The sequence below is a fragment of the Pagrus major genome, chromosome 16 (assembly GCF_040436345.1).
Source record: "Pagrus major chromosome 16, Pma_NU_1.0".
In the NCBI taxonomy this organism is placed as follows: Eukaryota; Metazoa; Chordata; class Actinopteri; order Spariformes; family Sparidae; genus Pagrus; species Pagrus major.
In genome coordinates, this window is record NC_133230.1 from 19,767,477 (window position 1) to 19,787,174 (window position 19,698).

Sequence of the window (19,698 nt, forward strand, 5' to 3'; positions counted from 1 at the left end):
CTGGGGACGACTCCACACACCGTGTTACAGGAGAGAAAATCAATACCAAATGCACAACTCGCTGAGTTTCATCACTGCTTATCATGATCCATTTACGATTCCCGGGAGCGCTCCATTGTTCTGCCCTATCTGTTCTTATGGATATCACGTTCCTACTTGTTATAAATGAGGAAAAACACACGGGAAAAACATACTTAAAACTAGTTCTTCGAGTTTGCATATGTGGGAGTGCAGCATCTCGCTCCAAGTACAAGGATACACTGCCGCTCTCAAACACACCGGTTTGAAAGCCTCATTAGAGATGTTCGTCACTGTGTGGGTTTTCTGTATGCAAACGTCTCTCTCTCTCTCTCTCTGCCTCTGTATGTGTCATCTAAGATTCCCTGACAAGCTCTGCCCGGTGAACAGAAATAAAACTCAGTTTGTCCGCAGCTTTAAATCAGTTAAATTCTCCTCATTAAACTGTGAAAAGCCCTGAGAAAAGCTCTTGCTGCTTTATTTGGTTTGTTAATGAAATATGTATCTTTTCCTCTGGTGCCTCAGCATCTACTCTAATTAAAACCCCATACAGGTTCTGAATGCAGATCCATTTTTGGATTGGGGTTATTTTTAATACCTCACAGTGAGACAGCAGCTCTTCAGTAATTTCACATATTTCTGCAGGAAACAGAAAAGTGAAGTCATGACGTCATGTTCGTGCTAGCTTCTGTAGCTACCTCCTGTAACCCAAACCCTACCCTGACCCTGAGGAATGGAGCTTGATGTGGGGCAACTTGAACGACTTCTGATTAAAGGGTTGACCGGAGATGACCAGGCATCCGTGGTTGAGGTGATGAAGGGGAAGAGGTGGGTCGTCGCCACCGGGGAGAGAGAAGAAGAGAGTACTTTTAAAGTTGCCTGACAGGCTGTGATTGGATGAGGAGTAGAATGGGCTGGAGGAGGTTAGGGAAAGCTGTAGACTGTGCTTGTCACACTGGCCTAGTCCCATACTTGGGATGTAGTGCAGATTATACGCTTCGAATGGTGTTCAGCTTTCTAGCAACTGAGCTTCGTTCAACCCCAGCTTTCAAAAGTAGCTAACTCTAAATAATAACACTCAGTCTAAGTACGGTATGCCAACACAGAAACCAAACTGAAGCCCTCATCCAAACCACTGGACACAGATATGAGCTGCTTGAGCAGAAAACAGATGGCAGGAAGTTACGAGGAAGATCATTATATTTTCTGTGGCTTATGATGACCTCAGTGAAGAGGAAGTGTATAAAAAGAGGCGGCAGAGGGATTGTCTGCTCTCCAGCATGCACGCTCAGGGGGATTCTTGCGTTGACAGATTTCTTTAGAGCAATTCCATTTCTTGCTCACAGCATTTTATTCCCACGTGTGTGTATGTGTATGTTGAGTATCTGGGAAGTAGGAGCATATGAATGCATATATGTGCTTGTTGTTTGTCTCATAAAGCTCTCGGGACTGTTTACGTGGCCCACACACAAATACGAATCACCTGAAAAACGCATGTGCAGGAATTTTCATATGTATTTCTGACTTTCCTCGACTTGTCTGAGCAGCGGTGGTGTCTCTGTGAGGACATAATGCTCTGTGTCTGTCTCATTACAGGTAATTTCACACAAGCAAAACAGCCGCTTCAAAGCTGCGACAACAGAAAACTAATTTCTAATTTTACAGTTCACATTGCAGGGTTCAGATTGATTCATTAGAGATGAAATTCGCTCTGGACGAGCTCCACCAGTTGGGGTGGTTCGTGTGTGTGTGTGTGTGTGTGTGTGCTCGGCGGTAGATGATTCTGAAGCATTAATGGCTTACGTGCTGTGCTGCTGAGAGGTCTGCTGTGCACCAGGATAGACGCACGCTGAAGTACTCGTTTAAATGCCAGTTTTAAAGCCCCGTTCATGCTGATAGAGACTGAAAAAGGCGGCAGGAAAGCCTTCCAGATGCCTCTGGCAGAAGCATTAACTCCATTTGTTTCACATAGCTCTGAAGTCGATGCCTTCTCATCTGAAAACCGACCATTTAAGGTGTTGTTTTACTGCATATAGCGGGATATTTATTTGAGAAAACCAATTGAATGTGCAAGTTCTATTACATATTATATCAAATAATTCGCCTCTGTGATCACAGCTATATACCTTACCCTGTAAATGCCCGAGCAAGAATCGATACGCAGCAACTGTTTATTGTTCCACAGAGATCCATATTGAAAATATCTCCTGTCTGTCAGTTTTGATAATCCTGCACAGCAACTGCTCTTTACCCTCCTGTGCAAAGTCAGGGTGCATAATCAATGGAGCTATAGAGCAACTTGTAAGTGCAAAAAAAAAAATCAATAATGCCAAATGATGAGGAAAGAATGCAGAAACAATTTAAACTGTTTCTCCTTTTTCTTGCTGGCAATGATAGTGCTGAACTGACAAGGGCTTTGCTTGGACCTGATCTCATTAATTTACCTCTCATTAATGATCTTGCTTGTCTCTCCTCTCTTCCTCTCTAAGTTTTCAGTCAAAAAAAAACGAGATGTGTTGCTAAGAGTTTTGTCGTTTTGGCTGAACCTTTTGGGTCACTCGTCAGCCATTTGTGTCTTTTTCCTTCCAGGTTTCTTTGGCACACATATTGATGTTATACTGCTTTGCATTCCCTTCTTTCTAAATACAGAAGGTTAAAGCTGCCCATGAGGCTGATATATGATCTAGCTGATGATTAGCATGTTATCATGCTAACATTTGCTACCTGGCACTGAACACAAACTAATGAGAATGTCATTAGTTTGGCAGGTCATAAATCCAAGTGATGGGCCAAATTTGACCTGATGGTGACAATCCTTACGAGAAGAATGGAAACCGAGTGTAGCAGCCAGTCATGACTTATATTACATTCTTGTCTTTTAGATATTTAATTTAGTTATTATACATTTGACCGAACTCCAATTCCATCTTTTTCTCTCGCTCTTTATCTTTTAATACATTTCTCAAAGCCAACCTTTGAGACTTAAAATAAATGCGGTCCCACTGAAGGGTGATATCAGCAGAGACTGGAAAACTTTAACTGCTCAAAGAGGGATCAGCTCTTCTGTGATGCCTGCGTATAGACCCAAAATTTAGCAAGTTTTCTTCAGGAATGAATTAGATATGTTATCCAAACTGTGCGCCCTGACATGCTCCTCTTTGCTAATCTGATTTTAAAGCTATCTTCGGTTCAATAATGACTCAACAGCATAAGCTTAAGACAGAGTCAGTAGAAATTAGACATTGCTGAAACATCAAATGAAAGCTTAAAAAAACTAATCAGCTCACGATGGCATGTAGGAAAGCCTTTTTGTCCTCATTACTCACACGCTGTGTGTTTTGAATGCACACTGTGGTAAAACATCCACTGCTTCAGATGACTGTGGGATAATCCTCCAGGTGTGTCACTCCCCCCAGCACCAGCCTAATAGATGTTAGTGTGGCTGCTTTGAAAAGAAACTAAAATTTTGTGAGGAAGTCAGCATGTCTTGCTCTGTAATGTATTTTCTTGGTCCAACTTGTGATACCAAACAGAACAAATTTGGATTTAATTTACTTCTCTGTCAGGATGGTGTTCTCCACTTTGTGTGAACTTTTGGAACTGGCATCGTTGGCCCTACGTTTAGCTTTGGGGGCCATAAATGACCAATCACACGAACGAAGGGTAACATCTGTTGGAATCGGTGCTAATGTTAGCAAATAGGCTAACTAGCTTGCACTTTCTGAGTGAATTAGTGGCAGATCAAACCGAGACACGCCACTAGAGACGTGTCAAAAGCAAAACCATTGTCTTTCTATTGCATGGCCAGCCTGGTGTCACTCCTCTCTTGCCAACCCAACAGCCAGAATAAATGTTGGCAAAGTGCAATTCTGCAAAACAACAGATAAGTCACAGCTTAACGTTTCTTTGTGTCACAACTTTATTTGCATTTAGGTTCAGTTTCCAATTTTCCTCTTGCCACAAAGCTGTGCTTATGCTCTGGTTAGGTTTGGGTACAAAACCCATTTGGTTAGGGTGAGGAAAAAATGCTGAACAGGACATGCTTTATATCCTAAAAAGTGATTGGAATTCAAATTTCAGCTTGACCTTAAGTCTTATCCATGTACAGGACTCCATGTCATGGCTCACACAGAGACGAGCACTCCCTTTCTGAAAGTGAACACCAAACACTGGTCAATCAGGAGGAGAAAGAGGAGGAGGAGAAGGAGGATCACTATAATTGTTGGAGCCCATAATAGGCTGGGTCTGCAGGAGCCATTTCATACAATCATGGTCTTTTCAATCCGTCTCAGATGGTGTGATGAGAGAGTGATGTACTGCAGGCAGCATCATCCAAAAATCTCATTTTTAGAGCCGTCACAGTGATTTCTCCATCTGTTTACTAGAGACACGACATCCCTCTTTAACCAGGTAGACAGGCGTCAGATTGGCCTAAGGCCTGATACTTGGTGGGCTTGCTTTTAAGGAAGGCATACGTGTTTATAAAATATATTTCCGGAACAGAGAGGAAAGAGACAAACATAGAAAGCATGGGATGTCTTGCCAGCTTTTGGGAACACAAGAGATTCTCCATACACCATATGCTTTAATCAGAAAGATAACCAACGTTTCGCCTTGATTGGATTCACTCAAAATTAGAAATGCCATATGACACGAACACAATGCCCCCACACATGCGCAACTAATCACCTTAAGATATCGCAAGATGCTGGGAGGAAGTGCAGAGACAGATGCGTGGAGATGTTTTTGAAGGATGTCCTTCAGCATTCATCGCAGACTCCATGTTCAGCAAATAAAGAGGAGCTACATGGTGGTGGGTCTGAAGCTGTCATGTTCTAGGATCAAAATCCTCATCAAACGTTTTATCAACGACCGAAGGATGTAAATAACATCTTTTCCTACTGCAGAGTAGGCAGATCCTTTAGTATGCCTAAAATATGAAAGCACACAGCAGAACAATTGAGGTATGATTACACGTTCCTCAGAGGCTTTTACAGAGCAACTTACTCTGTCAATCATCTCCTGCCACCTCCCTTTGACCCACTAAATGGCAAAAGTGATACTCTTTTCTAGGTTGGGGTTTAAAAAATGAAACAATAGCACCAGTAAAAAAGAGGGAATGACTCGGTTTGTAATAACCTCAGAGTCTGTCCTATTTTAAGTGAAGGAGGTAACAGAAAACTGAGCAAAAGGGCACTGAAGGCATTCCCTCCCAGGGGACTCAGATGCCTCGCTACAAAAGTTCTGCTGAATTACTGATTATTTCAAGCTGCCTATGACAAATCTAATTTCAACAAGTAGATTATGATTAAATCCTAAAAAGAATTAGTTGGATTTGAATGTATTTCAAAAGAAGCATTTTATGGTATTTTTAGCTAAACACTTTGGTGAGAAGCTTACACTGTTTTTACTCATATTCCATTAAATTCAATCTGAATCTTCAAAGACTAAAAACGATTATGACATTAATCCTGTTGGACTGTCCACACCAGCTCTAAGGATTGGGGTTCAAGTTCTTGATGGACTGTCACATTTAAAGTATTTTAAAAGATCACGCTTATAAGTCAGTAGAAAGAAAGGAAGGAATCTTAATTTTTCCTTTAACTCCTCAGTGCAGAACATCAGCCATACCTGTTTCATTATCTTTAATACAACTCTTAAACACTCAAACACTTGATTTAATTATCCATTTTATCACTAGTGTGCTAAAGTCAAGGACAACACTGCTCTCTGCTGACAGAAAGGTTGAACTGCAGTAGTTCAACTCTGCACCTGACTTTGTTAAAACTGTTAAGTTCCAGCGCAATCAATTAACTTGTGACAAAAGGTAATTAGTGTCACTATGTTGTCATTATCTTACATTCATTTTTGTGTCTTGTATACAAAATACTGCATTTGCCTTTTGATTACTATCATAGGAGGCAAAACTACATTGAACTTAATCCTGTTCTCATGTTAATCTTCAGATGCGCAGATGAAAAACAATGGGAAATTGAACTAGGAAATATTAAGAGCATATTTACTCGTCAGCCAAATTTCTCAGTTGGCACTTTTGAATGTTGCCATATAATACAGGACGACCATTCTGTGGATAATACTTCATGTATTAAATTGTCTCATGCCGGAAACATTTGTTATTCATGCTTTTTCTCCTTCCACATTTGTCATGTTTCAGTGAGGCTTATATACGCAATAGAAATCCTGTTTCTAAGGACAGCAGAAATACAAGATACTGTTCAGCAGTTTCTGCAAATTCACATTTGTCCCATGATGGCTGTAGTATGCAGTTATTCTCACAACTCTGTTGAATCAAAGTGTTACAACTTAATATAAACTTTACTATCTGAGGTTACATTTGAAGTGCAGCTGAAGTGTCCCTATGCCATAGTCTGAGTCATAGAATATTCACATATTCATCTCAACTATCTGCATTCACACCACTGAACTTCATTTCAACCCAAGTGCTATTTTCAGACATGAGAATGAAAAGTCAAACACTTTATATAAACATTTATTCATCTTTATTAGCCAGAGTTAACCAGCTCAGACAAGGACTCCATATTGTTTCAGAACGTCTGTGTACTTTGCAATCTTGGCCTCAACGTTCTTTCTGCCACCTTGGTCAGCTTGTTCACTGTCTTTTCTTGCCGTAGCGGAGCTTGGCCTTCTCCTTTCTCTTCTCCTCCAGGGTGGCTGTGATGGCCTGGTACTTCCAGCCGACCTCATGTGCCAGACGCCCAAGAAGAGCGAACTTAAGGGGAGAGGAAACCAAGGTCAGTACGTTTCATGGGGCATCAATGATTAACTGAATCATGTGCCCAATATTTTCATACCACTTGCAAAAATAGAACTGTAATTTACTACACCAGGTTTGTCTTAAACTTAGAGAATGTTTCAGACTAAAATCACCCTTTAAATGCGTTCTGTGCTATTGTATTAAACACTTACAATTTTTCATGTTTAAACTTTCAACTTGAGGCACAACTTGTCTGACTCAACTCAGCAATCAGATCCGAAAAGTTTGTCTCATCAATAGATGATCAGTTTCGGGATAAAGAGTTCATCACCGTCAAGTAAGAACAGTTGTGGCAGGTAAAATGATATATTTTGATTAGAGTTAATGTCTACTAATTTTACAACCAGGTAAGCTAATTTTGGTCAGCTCTCAATCAAATATCCGGGGCTCACCTTGCGAGTGGGCTTCAGACGCACAATCTTAAGAGCAGCTGGAACAACCATGCGCTTCCTCTGTGGAATAAAAAACCAAAGTCAGATACAGACGCAAACAGCACATCTTAACATTGAAAGGACAGCATGTCTCAGACATTATTTCTTTTTCAAGGTTTTTACTCAAACAAGGTAGTAAGGGTAATTGGTGACATCACAGACAGCAGAGTTGAAGCCACATGTATGGGCCAAACAATGAATACATTATCCTTGGTCGTTAAGTGACGTTTATCACCTTGTCATAGGGTGGGGGGATACCGTCGAACACCTTCAGCCTCTCCAGAGCAGCCTGGCCCCTCTTGGTTTTGTGGGGCAGCATGCCTGTTCAGCAGCAAGAAGACGTGTAAGTTAAATACATTTTAAATGGCAACTATTGTAGCTATATCAAATGATTATTTGACCAAGCACAAACGTTCATCCCCACTAAACTCAGCAATCAGATCCGAAAAGTTTGTCTCATCAATAAATGATCAGTTTCGGGATAAAGAGCTCATCACTGTCAAGCAAGGGAATACGTGTGCCAGGTCAAATGAACACAATCACACTAATTTGTCAACTCTGAAATAAAACTTGCAGATGTATCACACTATTGGGAATAATATTTCAATCCAACACTGGATCTTTATTAGGGTCATGATTAGGACCATCAAGTACACAAATGAGGCATCTCAACATGTAAACGCCACTTTTCATGGCACTGGCATGTTCAACAAAATGCCAAAATTTAAAGAGCACATTTACTCTTCTCAACTGATCCTCACAAATTCTGTTTATAAAAAGGTATCGTACAGTTTTACTGATGGTCAATTTGTCATATCCACCCTATATCAATTTCTATCAGTGCATCCATTCTTTGTGATTTTCTTGCTACATTCGCTGTAAGAATATTTGTCAAGTTGAAGGAAGTTTCCATGTGCCACACTCTCACCCCTAACAGTCCTCCAGAAGATCCTGCTGGGAGCTCTGAAGTGGTAGGGTCCACGGGAGGGGTTGGTGTTCATCCTCTTACGCAGGAAAGCCAGGTACTTCACTGAAAACAGACATAATTGAGCTGAATTACAAATACTTCAAGCCACTAAGCAGTGGTAACAATTTTATATGCAATGCTATTGTCTCAGATGGTAGTGCATGTAAGCTCTTCTCATGGTCAATGAAACTCGAATTACATAGTGGTTTAACATCACTGACAAGCATGTCAATAAATTTATCACAACAGTTTAATTGGACATATAACCCTACTTACGCTTGTTGCGGTAGAAGTTGCCGGAGATGTTGATGCCTTCGCATCTTACCACCACCACTTTGTGTCCTAAATGGGAAAAAGGCAGCTTTTAACATTTAGGCATCACAAAAATCCTGTCACGTAAATGATCATCTCAGTCTCGTCTCAGATGGTAGTGCATGTAAGCTTTCTCATGGTCGTTAAACTCAAAAGAAAATTGATATTGCTCATCACTGACAGACCGGCTATACAGCAACTTCTCATTAATTTGCCAAGAATGTAGCATTCATAAAGCCACTGGACACTGCTTTTGCAGAAGGTTAAACCAACATTCATATATTAAACCTCAAATCTGTCTAAAACTTACCCAGCAGAACCTGTTTAGCCACAAGGGCAGCGAGCCGGCCGAGTAGATGGCCCCTGCCATCAAGCAGCAGAACCTGCAGGAGTAGAAGAAAATTTAATTTTGCTTTATTAACTAGGGAAAGGCGGACTAGTGTTAGCTTTGCAAACAACCTGCACGTTAACATGAGCCTTCACATAAGTCAATACATAACTGCTGGTCACATTTCACTGAAACTACAATTACTCCTCAGCGATTAGAGCAAGAATTGCATATTTAAAACAATTAACTCCAATCAGAAACGTATTTTGGCAACAATAATAAGCAGTTTCCTCCATGAACTTTGTGATAACAGGCACATGGACGCTAGTAAGATGCCACATAAGACTTGTTAGCTTAGCATCGACGTCAAAGCACGCTGACACGCTACCAGTAATTAAGATTTTTATAAAGTGGATATAGATCAAGTATTACATTATGTCAAAGAAATTAGTGGCATCTACTTAGTTGTAGTACACTTCCCCGTGCGTTGCCCAGACTTACACATTATGACAGAAGTTAGCTAGCATGCTAACAGCATTGACTCGTAAGGGAAGCTGCCATGATGAAGGCATGTCAGCTACAGCTAGCGGCTTCAAACATGCTTTAAAATCAAGTCTTAAAAAAGACACCAACCTAACAACGACTACACCAAAGTGTCACACAGTTCTTGCCCGAAGTTTTACTGCACAAAACAAGATTCAACCTCCACTTATCGGCATAAAAAAGACATTATAACGCCGCAGCAGTTCCCCACCTTATTGAACCGGTCCGCCATGATGTGCGAAAAGAAAGACGCACGGGGCTGCTCGTGGTAAAAGGCAGGGGCAGGCGGAAGTGACGACACTTATATTTCTTGCTCGTGGGAAGTGTGTGCAAATGCTCCATCGCCGCAGTTTGTATGGAGGGAGAAGTTTCGTTTACTTGTGTTTAATGTTATACCATTTTTATATTCAAATAAGCTGAAGCTACCTTGATTTATATTTGAACATGTTTGTTTTCTACTTTTCTTCTCCGTAAATAATATTGTCACATTTAAACCTGGACTTGAGAAAACTAGTCTCCTTATGGCAAATATTTATTGGTCTTATTAATACAATACTGATTTTTTAAGTAATTCAACTAAAAATCTAAGTTATGTTACTGTATAACATCCATAATGTAATTCTGTATTTATGTTGGTTCATGTATTCAGAGATGATGCATGTTGGAATTGGGATTTTCTCTATTTTATTTTGCCTGTATAACCAGTTCTTGGACCGCTTCAAGACTTGGCTACCAACTGGGGAAAGTGAGCAACTGACCCCATATTCATTGCTTGTGGAATTTGTTTAGACATATGCACCACTAAATGATATATATATATCTGCCCTGACACACCGCAAACACTGCTCAGGAACAGCTCAAGGAACACAATAAAGGGCCCAAGGTGTTGACCGGGCCTCCAAATTCCCCAGATCCCAATCTGATCGAGCATCTGTAACACGTGCTGGAGCAGGTCTGATCCATGGAGGCCCCACCCCCCCACATACAGGACCCAGAGGATCCACTATAAAAACACCCTGGTGCCACACCACAGGACACCCTCAGAGGTCTTAAGTCCATGTCTTGACAGGTCTGCCTCATATTCCTAGATATTTCTAATGTCAGTGATTATATTTCTTTACAATACCTCATGTGACTTTTATATTAAAGAAAATGCCCTTCTGGAGGTCATATTTTTTACATTTTCATGTTAAATATATCAGTTATTCAACACTTAAGGATAGAACTACCAGTTCCACTTATATTATAATTTTATTTATACATCACACAAAAAGTATGTTGATATTCTCATATGAAGCTTTACAAGATATTTTAGATTTTCTACTTTAGCTTTTTGCCTGCAACACACAGCACACTGACAAAAAAAAGGGAAAGGCCTGAAAACATACAACTTGTGTCACAGCATGCCATGGAAACAATGATCATTTTATGACCGGTTTTAATAACTTTCAAGCATTTACAGAACATTCACCCACACATTCATGGCTGGCCCATTGACACAGTGCATGCAGAAATCTAAGTAGAAGTGTCTGGCTGGATCGGTGAGAAAACTGGAACTTTGTTTCAGGAGGGTTTCACTCAGTCATCGTGCTTCAACTTCCTGATCTTTCCCTTGTGGCGGTCGATCTCACGCTGCAGACGTTCAATCTCTTTCTTGTGGTGATCAATTTCCTCCTGGTGGTGCTGCTTCAGTGCAGCCAGCTGCTCCTGCTCCTTACGCCTTATATGCAGATGGTTGACAACACAGGAGTTAAAGGATAAACAGTGAGAACAGAGAGGGAGGGAACAAAGAATTGTAAGAGACACAAACAGAAACAGAGAAATTAGAACAGTGATCATAATAAAAAAGACAAAATGGTGACTTATACGTTTGGAGCCCATGATTAATAAAGAGATAGTAGAGCTAAAATAAAGAAATACATACTTGAAGTACATCTCCTCCTCAGCAGCCTGCTTCTTTCCCATGGCTCCACCTGCCTCTCTGATGGACCCTCCACCACCACCACCTTTACCTGCACCTTTACCCAGCTCACCCAGCTGAGACAATCAAAAGGACAATATTTAGTATAGACATTCAGAGACAAATAGGAGCCTTGTTAGAGGTTTTATCGGTAGACATTTCCTTAAGAGAAATAGCTTTGTTATCAAGACTTGTCTTTGTTATATTAAGGTATTCAGTCGGGACCCTGTGCTCTGAAGGTCAAGATTTACTTTATTTGACCAAAGAGAGCAAAGGGCTTTTTTGTTTGCCAGGTGATAATAGAGGTAATTGGAACAGACCAGAAACTGCTTGTGTGAGGACAATACAAACAACCGAAAGGTTAGACAGTCAAACAATTCACACACCTTTGTTGCTTTCTGAAAAAGTGGTTTAACAGGCAAGTAATGGCATTCAACCAAGACAAATCTCTGCTATTATTATTATAATTATGTCCCACTGATTGATGTCATAAATCTGCATTACTGCACAGACCCTTCTCACCTATAATCATGTCACCAACAGTTCTTAATAAAGGCTACTTGTTATTTATTAGGCCAATTCATTTTGAATGATTCACACATACACACACACACACACACACACACACACACAACAGTATAACGCCAACACATCGCGGTTATTTAATCAAGTGCTGTGTTCACAGGACACATGTTACCTGGTCGGATGACATTCTCAGCTGTGAGGTGACAAAACTCCTGATGTTGGGCCTCAAAAACCTCGCCATGTTTGTTTCCCACACGTGAAAACAACACTGACAGTGACAGGCGGACTTGCCCTTGTCCTCAAAAGTACGCCAGAGGACGGCGCCATTATTGGCTAGACAGGGGGTGACGGCACGAGCATCATGTTGGTCTAATGAGAAACCGAGGTGAATGGCAATTCACATATTGATTTATTAATATAGTGCGCTACAAAAAATGGTTTTAAATACCTAACAGCTGATTAAATATAGTCTAAGGAGAAAAACCGAGTCCGTTTTTCATGATGGTATGGTCTCAAAAAAAAGGACAGCGTGACTCCGCACGTAATTTACGCACCTGTGACCGCATGTTGATCAGTGGTTGACTTCAGACAGGTCATTTTTTTAATGTATTTATTAATACCAAGGGGATTTTACCATGTAATACCATAGACACTGATCCATATTTTCTTTTCTTAGAGGAATTCATAGTCTATATTAAAACTTTTCAATTTTGTTAATTAAAAAAGTATATTACACTTAAATTGTTTCCTTTAATTTGTGTATGTTAGCTATACACCGGCTTATTATGTCACTGTTTTTGTCATGGATAGTTTACTTTTACTTTTCATTATTTGTTTCTATTGTTTTCCTGTGTTTTGAGTTGTTGTTTTTTTTTATTGTTGTTGTTAATTTCCAATGTTCAAATAATGTTCAAGAAAGAAACACCACGCCAAAAAATACAAATTTAGATTTTTTTTTCTTAAAAAAAAAAAAAAAAAAAAAAAAAAAAAGGTACAATATGTAAGAATCGGCCATCTATCAAATTAATACTCTAAACAAATAAGGGGCAACATATCACTAGAGTAACTGCTGTAGCTGCTCTTAACTAGTTAGCTGTTAAATGTTAAAAAGCTACAATGGCTTAATTAGATAGTAGTTCATAGTTACAACATGCACATATACAAAAGGTATTCATCAACAAAAAGTACTACTCCATTTTGCAGAATTAAACTAAGACTCATCTATCACTAAAAACAATATGTTGTCACTCTGTTATGCTTAGAAACAAAAACACGTTTTACTTCATAATAAAACAACCAACAACGATAAGGAATGCTTTGAAGGATTTTATTCAATACTGCAAAGAAATTATACGGTCCCCTCGTTGAACAAACCAAGCACTGGCTTATGTGGTGAAAGGAACCTTGCAGACTTCCTCCCCCAAGTCTCCTATAAATACTTTGCTTGCCAGGCCACTCTGGGCTCACTCCAGCCCGAAACCAAGAGAAGAAACTAAGAAACACAGTATCAACTTTAAATTTCAAACCACATTCAACATTTTTTCACTATTCACATCATACGCAAATTACTCTACTCATCAAAGTTACATATGTACAGGTATGGTTGGAACCTTGTCGGCAAGCAAGTGCTTTAGAAAAAGTAAAACAAGTTCCCCCCAAAAGCAAGTAAAAAATGAAAATCACATAAATTCAAATGAAATTTTCTGCACTGCTCTGTTCATAATGAGTCCATTATCGGAACACAAACAGAGATAATTAGAGGCCCGCACTTTTTTTTTTCCACTGTGACAAAGCATTTACATAGTTCCTCTTGCAAAACTGACAATTTGAGTTGATGACTTGATCAATGTTTTTACTCTTGAGCTTGCCTGGAGATCTTTCTAAAGAAGCAAAAGTTGCACTTGAAGGACAAATCAAATTCTGGCCTGTGTATCTGCAAAAGCATTGTCATGAGCACAAATGAAGTTGTATGAAGAAGTCTGTTTGCCCACATATCACTTTGTGGTTGTTTTTGAAATCCACAATAAATAAAAATCTGTATACTGTAGGATTAATCTCTGGGTTTAAAAAAATACTCTTTTGTCTTAAACAGCTGGATGTCATGTGTGCATTATATAATAAACAGGGCTCCACAATAACTTTTTCAGCTGGTTAGGTGTACCAGCACATAATTTAGGTTCACCCAATAACAGATTTTAATTTAATTTCTCAACAAATGATGTAAATGATTGTTAATGGGAAGCTGCAGATACATGATTTACTTCATTTAAATCACAGCACATGTGAAAACAAATTTCAGTAACAAAAATATCTTTATACAATCTGACCTGCTGAATATCAGGCATACCAGTGCAACCAATGAAAATGTTTAGTTGCATTTGACAGATTTTGGGGTGCATGAGTGGCAAAAAAAGGTTCACCCTGGAGCCCTGAGAAAAAGCTCTGCAGTAAAATTGAAGTTTTTGAAAGGACGCACTGTTCTATAGAAGGAAAGTAATGAGGACAAAGTTGTAATCAAAGTGTACACAAATAAAATAATTTCAAAAACTAAACCTTCAGGTCAATCTGCAGAATGTGACCAGTGCTCTGACAATAGCTTTTGCTCAACACACATTGCCCAGACATGTTGCTCTCAGCAAGTGTATATCAGGTGTCTCTCGAGAAAGAGCGGCGATTTCAATTCAGGCATTTTTAGGCTGGCTTGTGCTGATGTGTTTTGGTTTTGTTGAAAACAAAGTTTCAAAGGGAACAAAATAGAAAGTTTGGCAAGAAGAGAAAAGACTAAAACAAGATAAAACAAGAAGGGGGGTGAATAGGTAGAAAAAGACCAGGGTGCATCACAGGGCCAGGAGTGGTCTGCGGAGGCCCTTTGGAGGAGGCAGCGGTCGTCGCCCCTCCTTCCAGCCCCGTCAGTCCTGCTTGACGCTGCCCAGCGCTCTGAGGCGCTCCAGGAGGGGAGGGTGGGAATAGTGCCACATGGAGAACAACCAGTCGGCCACAGGGAAGCCCAGGTTGTCCTTGTTGAGCTTAATGAGAGCAGAGTAGAGCTCGGAGGCTTTGCCCATGCCACGTGCAAAGGCATCTGCCTGGAACTCAAACCTGCGACTCAGGACTGTCAGACAGAAGGACAGGAGCTGCAGAGATAAAAATATGTAGAAAAAAATGTCAGATCAAGAGCTCAAAAACCAACTGCAATGATATTATCGCTACTACACTCACCTCATTGTACGGGGAGAAGATGAACTGGAAGATAATCATCAAGCCTATTAATGTGGGTTGGCTGTCATTGAAGCCAAAAGCCACAAACAGTTCCTTACGTCCAATCAGAACAGCAAACAGGGAGAAACACAAGAAGGAATTCATCTGTAAAAAAACACAGTCAGCTGATGTTATGTGCATTTCAACTCACATCTGATTTAAAAAAAAAAATTAGGAGAACAGTTAATCACCTGACTGATGACGATATTCTTGACTGTATGGCCGAGCTTCCAGTGGCCAAGCTCATGACCGAGGACTGCAAGGATCTCTGGGTTGTTGCATCCTTGTTTCTTGTTCTGTAAACGTATATTTGTAAGAGAACAACACTGTTGGATTACACAGAAAGACAATACAAGAACATATAACAGTCAGGTCACAGGGATCCTTCCAACAGATGCATGGCTTCATTGTACAAAGAAAACCTGACCAAGGCTGAACCTGACCAAGTCCGTCAGAGTAGTGACCGCGTCTGAACTTGACAAAACCCAGCACTTAATAGGACATATAGCCCCAACACAGACAATAAGTGGGTAGGTAGGAAGACTTAGCAGATTTTTTTTCTTTTACAGAGTAACCCTAAATGAAAATATGTGCTGTCTCAGGCTACAGCCAGCTCGACTCGCCCATCAGCTCCCAGCCAGAACTGGTTGCAATTCAAACAGAGGTTTAACAGTAGAGCTTTGGCACACCTCAGTCACATGTATGCCATTTTTCTACTCTACTTAATAAACTGTGTTCAGGTTTAGAAACAGTGGCCCCACAGTGAAAACTTGGCATTGGCATTAATAACATCTCATCTTATCCCTCATCAAGACATCATATGACACTTCTTGGATGGAGAAGTCTTGCATGTTAGTTTTGGGGGCTGTTTTTCAAATAAAGTACTGTCAAGTAAGACCTATAATTACTGAAAGTGTTTATTTCTTTCTCAAATTTTGAAACTTTTGTTTGTTTCAGTGCAATGTGAACTTTTCTTAATAAAGTTTGTGGCTATTTCACCTTGGGCTTGGCTTTTGCTTCGCTGGATGACGTATCATCGTTGTCTGGCTGCTCGGGCTGTGGCTCTCCAGACTTGTTGAGAGGCGAGTAGTCTTCCAGCAGAGTGTCGAACAGCACAATGCGTTTGTTCTTGAAGAACCCATAGAAGTATGCATTGCTGTGTGATGAACGCTTGGAACCTGGAAATATGGAAAACATAGAAAACAATTACACAGTATCTTAAAAGATGTATAATATTCATAATGTAATAATGTCAAGATGTCAAACAAGAACATGAGACTTTAATGATTTAATTAGTATATGTGAGCACTGATTTACCTTCAACCACATAAACTTTAGTGAGGGGGAAGCTTATACTCTTGGCCATAGTCTCAATATTTGTCTTCAGCTCTCCTTCGGGCAGAGGAGTGAACTTGTCAAACAGCGGAGCGATGTAGTCAGCATAGATCGTCACCAGCACCTGAGAACCAGGAGATTAGGAGAGGCATCATGATGAATTGTCAGCGACAAATATAGCCAAAGTGGAACTAAATAGTGACCTGTGTTATACTTTTGAGTCACTGAACAAACTACTTGTTTGCTTATTACACAACGATGCCTTTTCTACAGGTTCACTTATTGTTTAACAACATCAATGCAGCAGCACTAACCAGAGAAACAGCCAGGGTAAAAAGCCAGGCATAGATGAAAAAGTAGTCCCCACCAATCTTGATGATGTACAGGAGCAGTGAGGTGACGGGCAGCAGGATACACTGGGTCACCAAAAACTTCTTAACAGCATCTTTAAGGAAGAACCCTAGCGTCTGACAGGAAGACAAGACATTAGTGGACACAATAGTGGATGATAGTAAAAGTGAGGGATCTGCAGGATTTGTGTGTGTGATTAAACTGGTGATCTGGTGAAGTATCAAATAATAACTCAAGACTTCTGGTGTGGCTGTAAAAGGTTGGTAGCTTTTAAGGCTGCTGTGGTCAGTTACAATAGGTGGTTTCACTAAGAAAAATACCACATTTTTAATTCATAGCATTAGTTAATCTTTGCTGTCCCAGCTCATTATGTTTAAGATAGTCATAGTTTTGCCAAAATACAGCTAATCACACTACTTCTTCTGCAGCTTTGGAGCCCATTAAGAGGGTGATGGTATGACACAACCCTCAATTCACATTGTTACATCCGTGTTGGTTGCAATTCATTGTAACCATCGTGATGATCACAGCTGCTCCTCTTCCTGAGGAAGGAAACTACATAAACTAAAGAGCCAGATTTCAGGCCCACAGAGGCTGAGCGCTGATCAGTCAATGTACCTGCTGGTTAAAGCCGTGCTTCTCCTCAATCACAAATGTGTTGTACAAACTCCAGGGAAGTCCAGTTAAGGCACTGAACATGGTGGCCAGGGTCAGAAATACGAGCGACTGGGTGATCTCATACTCTGCACCAAATCCAAAGCGAGTTGTCACAGAACCAGCGACGGCCCAAAGAAATGGGATTCCCCCCAGGAGCAGGATCAACTAAAAGGAGCGTAACATAAGCCTTTTACTTTAGACAAGTTAAACATGTAGTGTAAACATAAATAGATCTACTGGTTGTCTTACCGTCCCTTCGGTCTCAGAATAGAGCCCAGACCAAAAGCTGAAGTTGCTCTTATCCAGCTGATAAAGACGTGACTTCTCAAATGTTTCAGAATCCATGATCTTCCCTAGTTCCTGTGGCACATGTGTAGTTGATCTGTATATCCTCCTCTGTGGAGGGGAAAGAGTTCAGCACCAATGTTAGCTAGATCTCAGTTATACCAGTAGCCCTTGATACAAATTTCAGTCATGTTGCATTTTAGTTTGTTGAATTCGAACAACATGCGAAAAAAATGTAAAATTACAACAAAGATCTGATTTTATGCATCTTTCTTAGTTTTATTTGACTAGATTTATGCTCAAAAAAGCTTATAATGTTATTTTTTATTAGCATGATGGCCATCACATACAATCACATTTTGAGCTACCTAGTTTCTTTGATGAGTTCATTTGATTAAGGTGTATTAACCAAGGAGCATCAGTGGAAATACACCCAAATTAGCAAAATGCAACTAAGAAAATAACCATAAGAGATGTATTCCAACTACATAAAGATGTACTAGTTCTGCTTTGCTGTTCACATGATCAACTAAAACTTGATATTGCACTAATTTCACTTGTCATTCAGCCTGCATTATGTTCGTCTCAATATCCTGTTTCAAGGGGGAACACATCAAATCTATTATTAATTGCTTTATCATTTATTGTATTAGAAACATCTGGCTGCCCACTGTATCCAAACACTGACATTTACTATAAACTGTGGGGGGAAATAATCAAACATATTCCTCAAGAACTTTGTAAAGAGTTAGTGTTATTGCTTTCATGGTTTCATAAAGTGAAAGGGCTTTGCAATACATTACTGAACATTTCTAGTAAATGTGTACATGTATCTTGCATATCCTCAGTTTATACATAGTGTAGGTTTATGAGTAAACACAGTAAAAATACTGTCATCCTTGTGGCCTAAAACATACATTTGCAACAACTTTGCATCATATTAGCAAACTATCACGCGTTTTAAGTCAACTTACATTAGCTTATGTAATGAGTTAATTTCATTTCGGGTCTTTTTCCCCCCTGGAAAAACACATTTACCTATAAGACAGAAACTTTGGTATGACACTGACAAATGACTGACTTACCTGTCTGTAAGAAAGGTATGCCTCCCATAGATACACCGTCCACGAAAATCCCAAAACAGCATAAAATATCTGTTTTTCCACTGGGAGGTCAAATATCGATTCAACCATCTTTGCTCTGTTTTTGCTCTATGTTGATGGAGCCCTGATGACGAGCTAGCAGGCTGATGCTAGCTGATGTTAACGTTACCTAGCCTGACTGGTAGTTTTAGGCTAGCAGCTATTTAGCTTGAGCTCTACACAAAAAAACAAACAGGCAACACTTTAAAGTTGAATAAAGAGGAACCGTCCACGCGTTAAATAGATAGATACGGACTAAAAATGTCAACTAGGAAATCTTTGCATCCAGTTTCCATTCCTGAGTCAAGGCTGTTACAGCTAATATCATTCCATTCATGCTAGATGCGAGCGAGTCTGAGGTGTAGCAACAAATTCTATCCCTACAGAAACAACACTATAAGATTGATTCCGCAGCCCTTTTATGAGGAAGTTACTGAAATCAAATGAACACATTTATAAGTGAACCAAACGTCTTAATACGAACTTAGGAAATACAATATTTTGTTTTAGTTTCAAACATGTCTTACTTTTATTTCTGTTTGTCCTGACCGTACCGTTTGAAGACTTGATACATCGCCACTTACTACAAATTTAGGGAAGCTCATTTCCGCCATGTAAAGAAAAAAAAACTTCGGCTTGATATTTTTTTTTAAACATGGAAAGTCATAATTGCGAAATATAAAGTCGAAAAGAAGAGAAAAGAGTAATAATTATGAGATATAAGCCAAAAACCATGATAAAAAGTCTTTATTTTATTATTATGAGATAAACAGCCATAATTATGACATCA

General features: G+C 39.8%; 3 protein-coding genes and 4 non-coding genes across 7 annotated transcripts; all 7 read right to left on the reverse strand.

The window, feature by feature from the left end:
* Positions 1 to 6,516: 6,516 nt before the first annotated feature.
* Positions 6,517 to 9,642, reverse strand: rpl13a (ribosomal protein L13a). The gene is given in 8 exon segments (XM_073483227.1): positions 6,517 to 6,652; positions 6,654 to 6,769; positions 7,207 to 7,266; positions 7,481 to 7,566; positions 8,174 to 8,275; positions 8,489 to 8,554; positions 8,835 to 8,907; positions 9,607 to 9,642. Coding segments are annotated over 8 exon segments (615 nt in total). The 5' UTR covers positions 9,628 to 9,642; the 3' UTR covers positions 6,517 to 6,561.
* LOC141011305 (small nucleolar RNA SNORD50) lies at positions 7,015 to 7,090 on the reverse strand. The gene has a single exon (XR_012180276.1). It is a non-coding gene; the product is annotated as a small nucleolar RNA SNORD50 (small nucleolar RNA).
* On the reverse strand, positions 7,672 to 7,747 carry LOC141011306 (small nucleolar RNA SNORD50). Its single transcript, XR_012180277.1, has one exon. It is a non-coding gene; the product is annotated as a small nucleolar RNA SNORD50 (small nucleolar RNA).
* On the reverse strand, positions 8,354 to 8,436 carry LOC141011303 (small nucleolar RNA Z195/SNORD33/SNORD32 family). The gene has a single exon (XR_012180274.1). It is a non-coding gene; the product is annotated as a small nucleolar RNA Z195/SNORD33/SNORD32 family (small nucleolar RNA).
* On the reverse strand, positions 8,627 to 8,708 carry LOC141011302 (small nucleolar RNA Z195/SNORD33/SNORD32 family). Its single transcript, XR_012180273.1, has one exon. It is a non-coding gene; the product is annotated as a small nucleolar RNA Z195/SNORD33/SNORD32 family (small nucleolar RNA).
* Positions 9,643 to 10,816: 1,174 nt separating the features above from the next.
* Positions 10,817 to 12,177, reverse strand: atp5if1b (ATP synthase inhibitory factor subunit 1b). Its single transcript, XM_073483434.1, has 3 exons — positions 12,053 to 12,177; positions 11,320 to 11,432; positions 10,817 to 11,115 (listed from the first exon to the last, which is right to left on the reverse strand). Exons 1-3 carry the CDS (start codon positions 12,119 to 12,121, stop codon positions 10,974 to 10,976), a joined length of 324 nt encoding a protein of 107 aa, XP_073339535.1. The 5' UTR covers positions 12,122 to 12,177; the 3' UTR covers positions 10,817 to 10,973.
* A 1,016-nt stretch (positions 12,178 to 13,193) lies between these two features.
* On the reverse strand, positions 13,194 to 19,271 carry zmpste24 (zinc metallopeptidase, STE24 homolog). The gene is made up of 9 exons (XM_073483719.1): positions 18,852 to 19,271; positions 17,731 to 17,877; positions 17,443 to 17,646; positions 16,788 to 16,940; positions 16,456 to 16,597; positions 16,138 to 16,316; positions 15,330 to 15,434; positions 15,100 to 15,243; positions 13,194 to 15,014 (listed from the first exon to the last, which is right to left on the reverse strand). The coding sequence occupies exons 1-9, from the start codon at positions 18,957 to 18,959 to the stop codon at positions 14,790 to 14,792; spliced, it is 1,407 nt and encodes a 468-aa protein (XP_073339820.1). The 5' UTR covers positions 18,960 to 19,271; the 3' UTR covers positions 13,194 to 14,789.
* Between the last annotated feature and the right edge of the window lie 427 nt (positions 19,272 to 19,698).

Bases quoted from the DNA above. Each gene is read 5' to 3' on its own strand.
- atp5if1b (XM_073483434.1), bottom strand. From the start codon at position 12,121: ATGGCGAGGTTTTTGAGGCCCAACATCAGGAGTTTTGTCACCTCACAG. The intron at 11,433-12,052 runs GTAACATGTGTC...TGATTGTCTCAG, and splicing joins TGAGAATGTCATCCGACCAG to CTGGGTGAGCTGGGTAAAGG. The intron at 11,116-11,319 runs GTATGTATTTCT...TCTGCATATAAG, and splicing joins GAGGAGGAGATGTACTTCAA to GCGTAAGGAGCAGGAGCAGC.
- zmpste24 (XM_073483719.1), bottom strand. From the start codon at position 18,959: ATGGTTGAATCGATATTTGACCTCCCAGTGGAAAAACAGATATTTTAT. The intron at 16,317-16,455 runs GTAAATCAGTGC...CCATATTTCCAG, and splicing joins TAAAGTTTATGTGGTTGAAG to GTTCCAAGCGTTCATCACAC. The intron at 15,015-15,099 runs GTGAGTGTAGTA...TTATCTCTGCAG, and splicing joins TCTTCTCCCCGTACAATGAG to CTCCTGTCCTTCTGTCTGAC.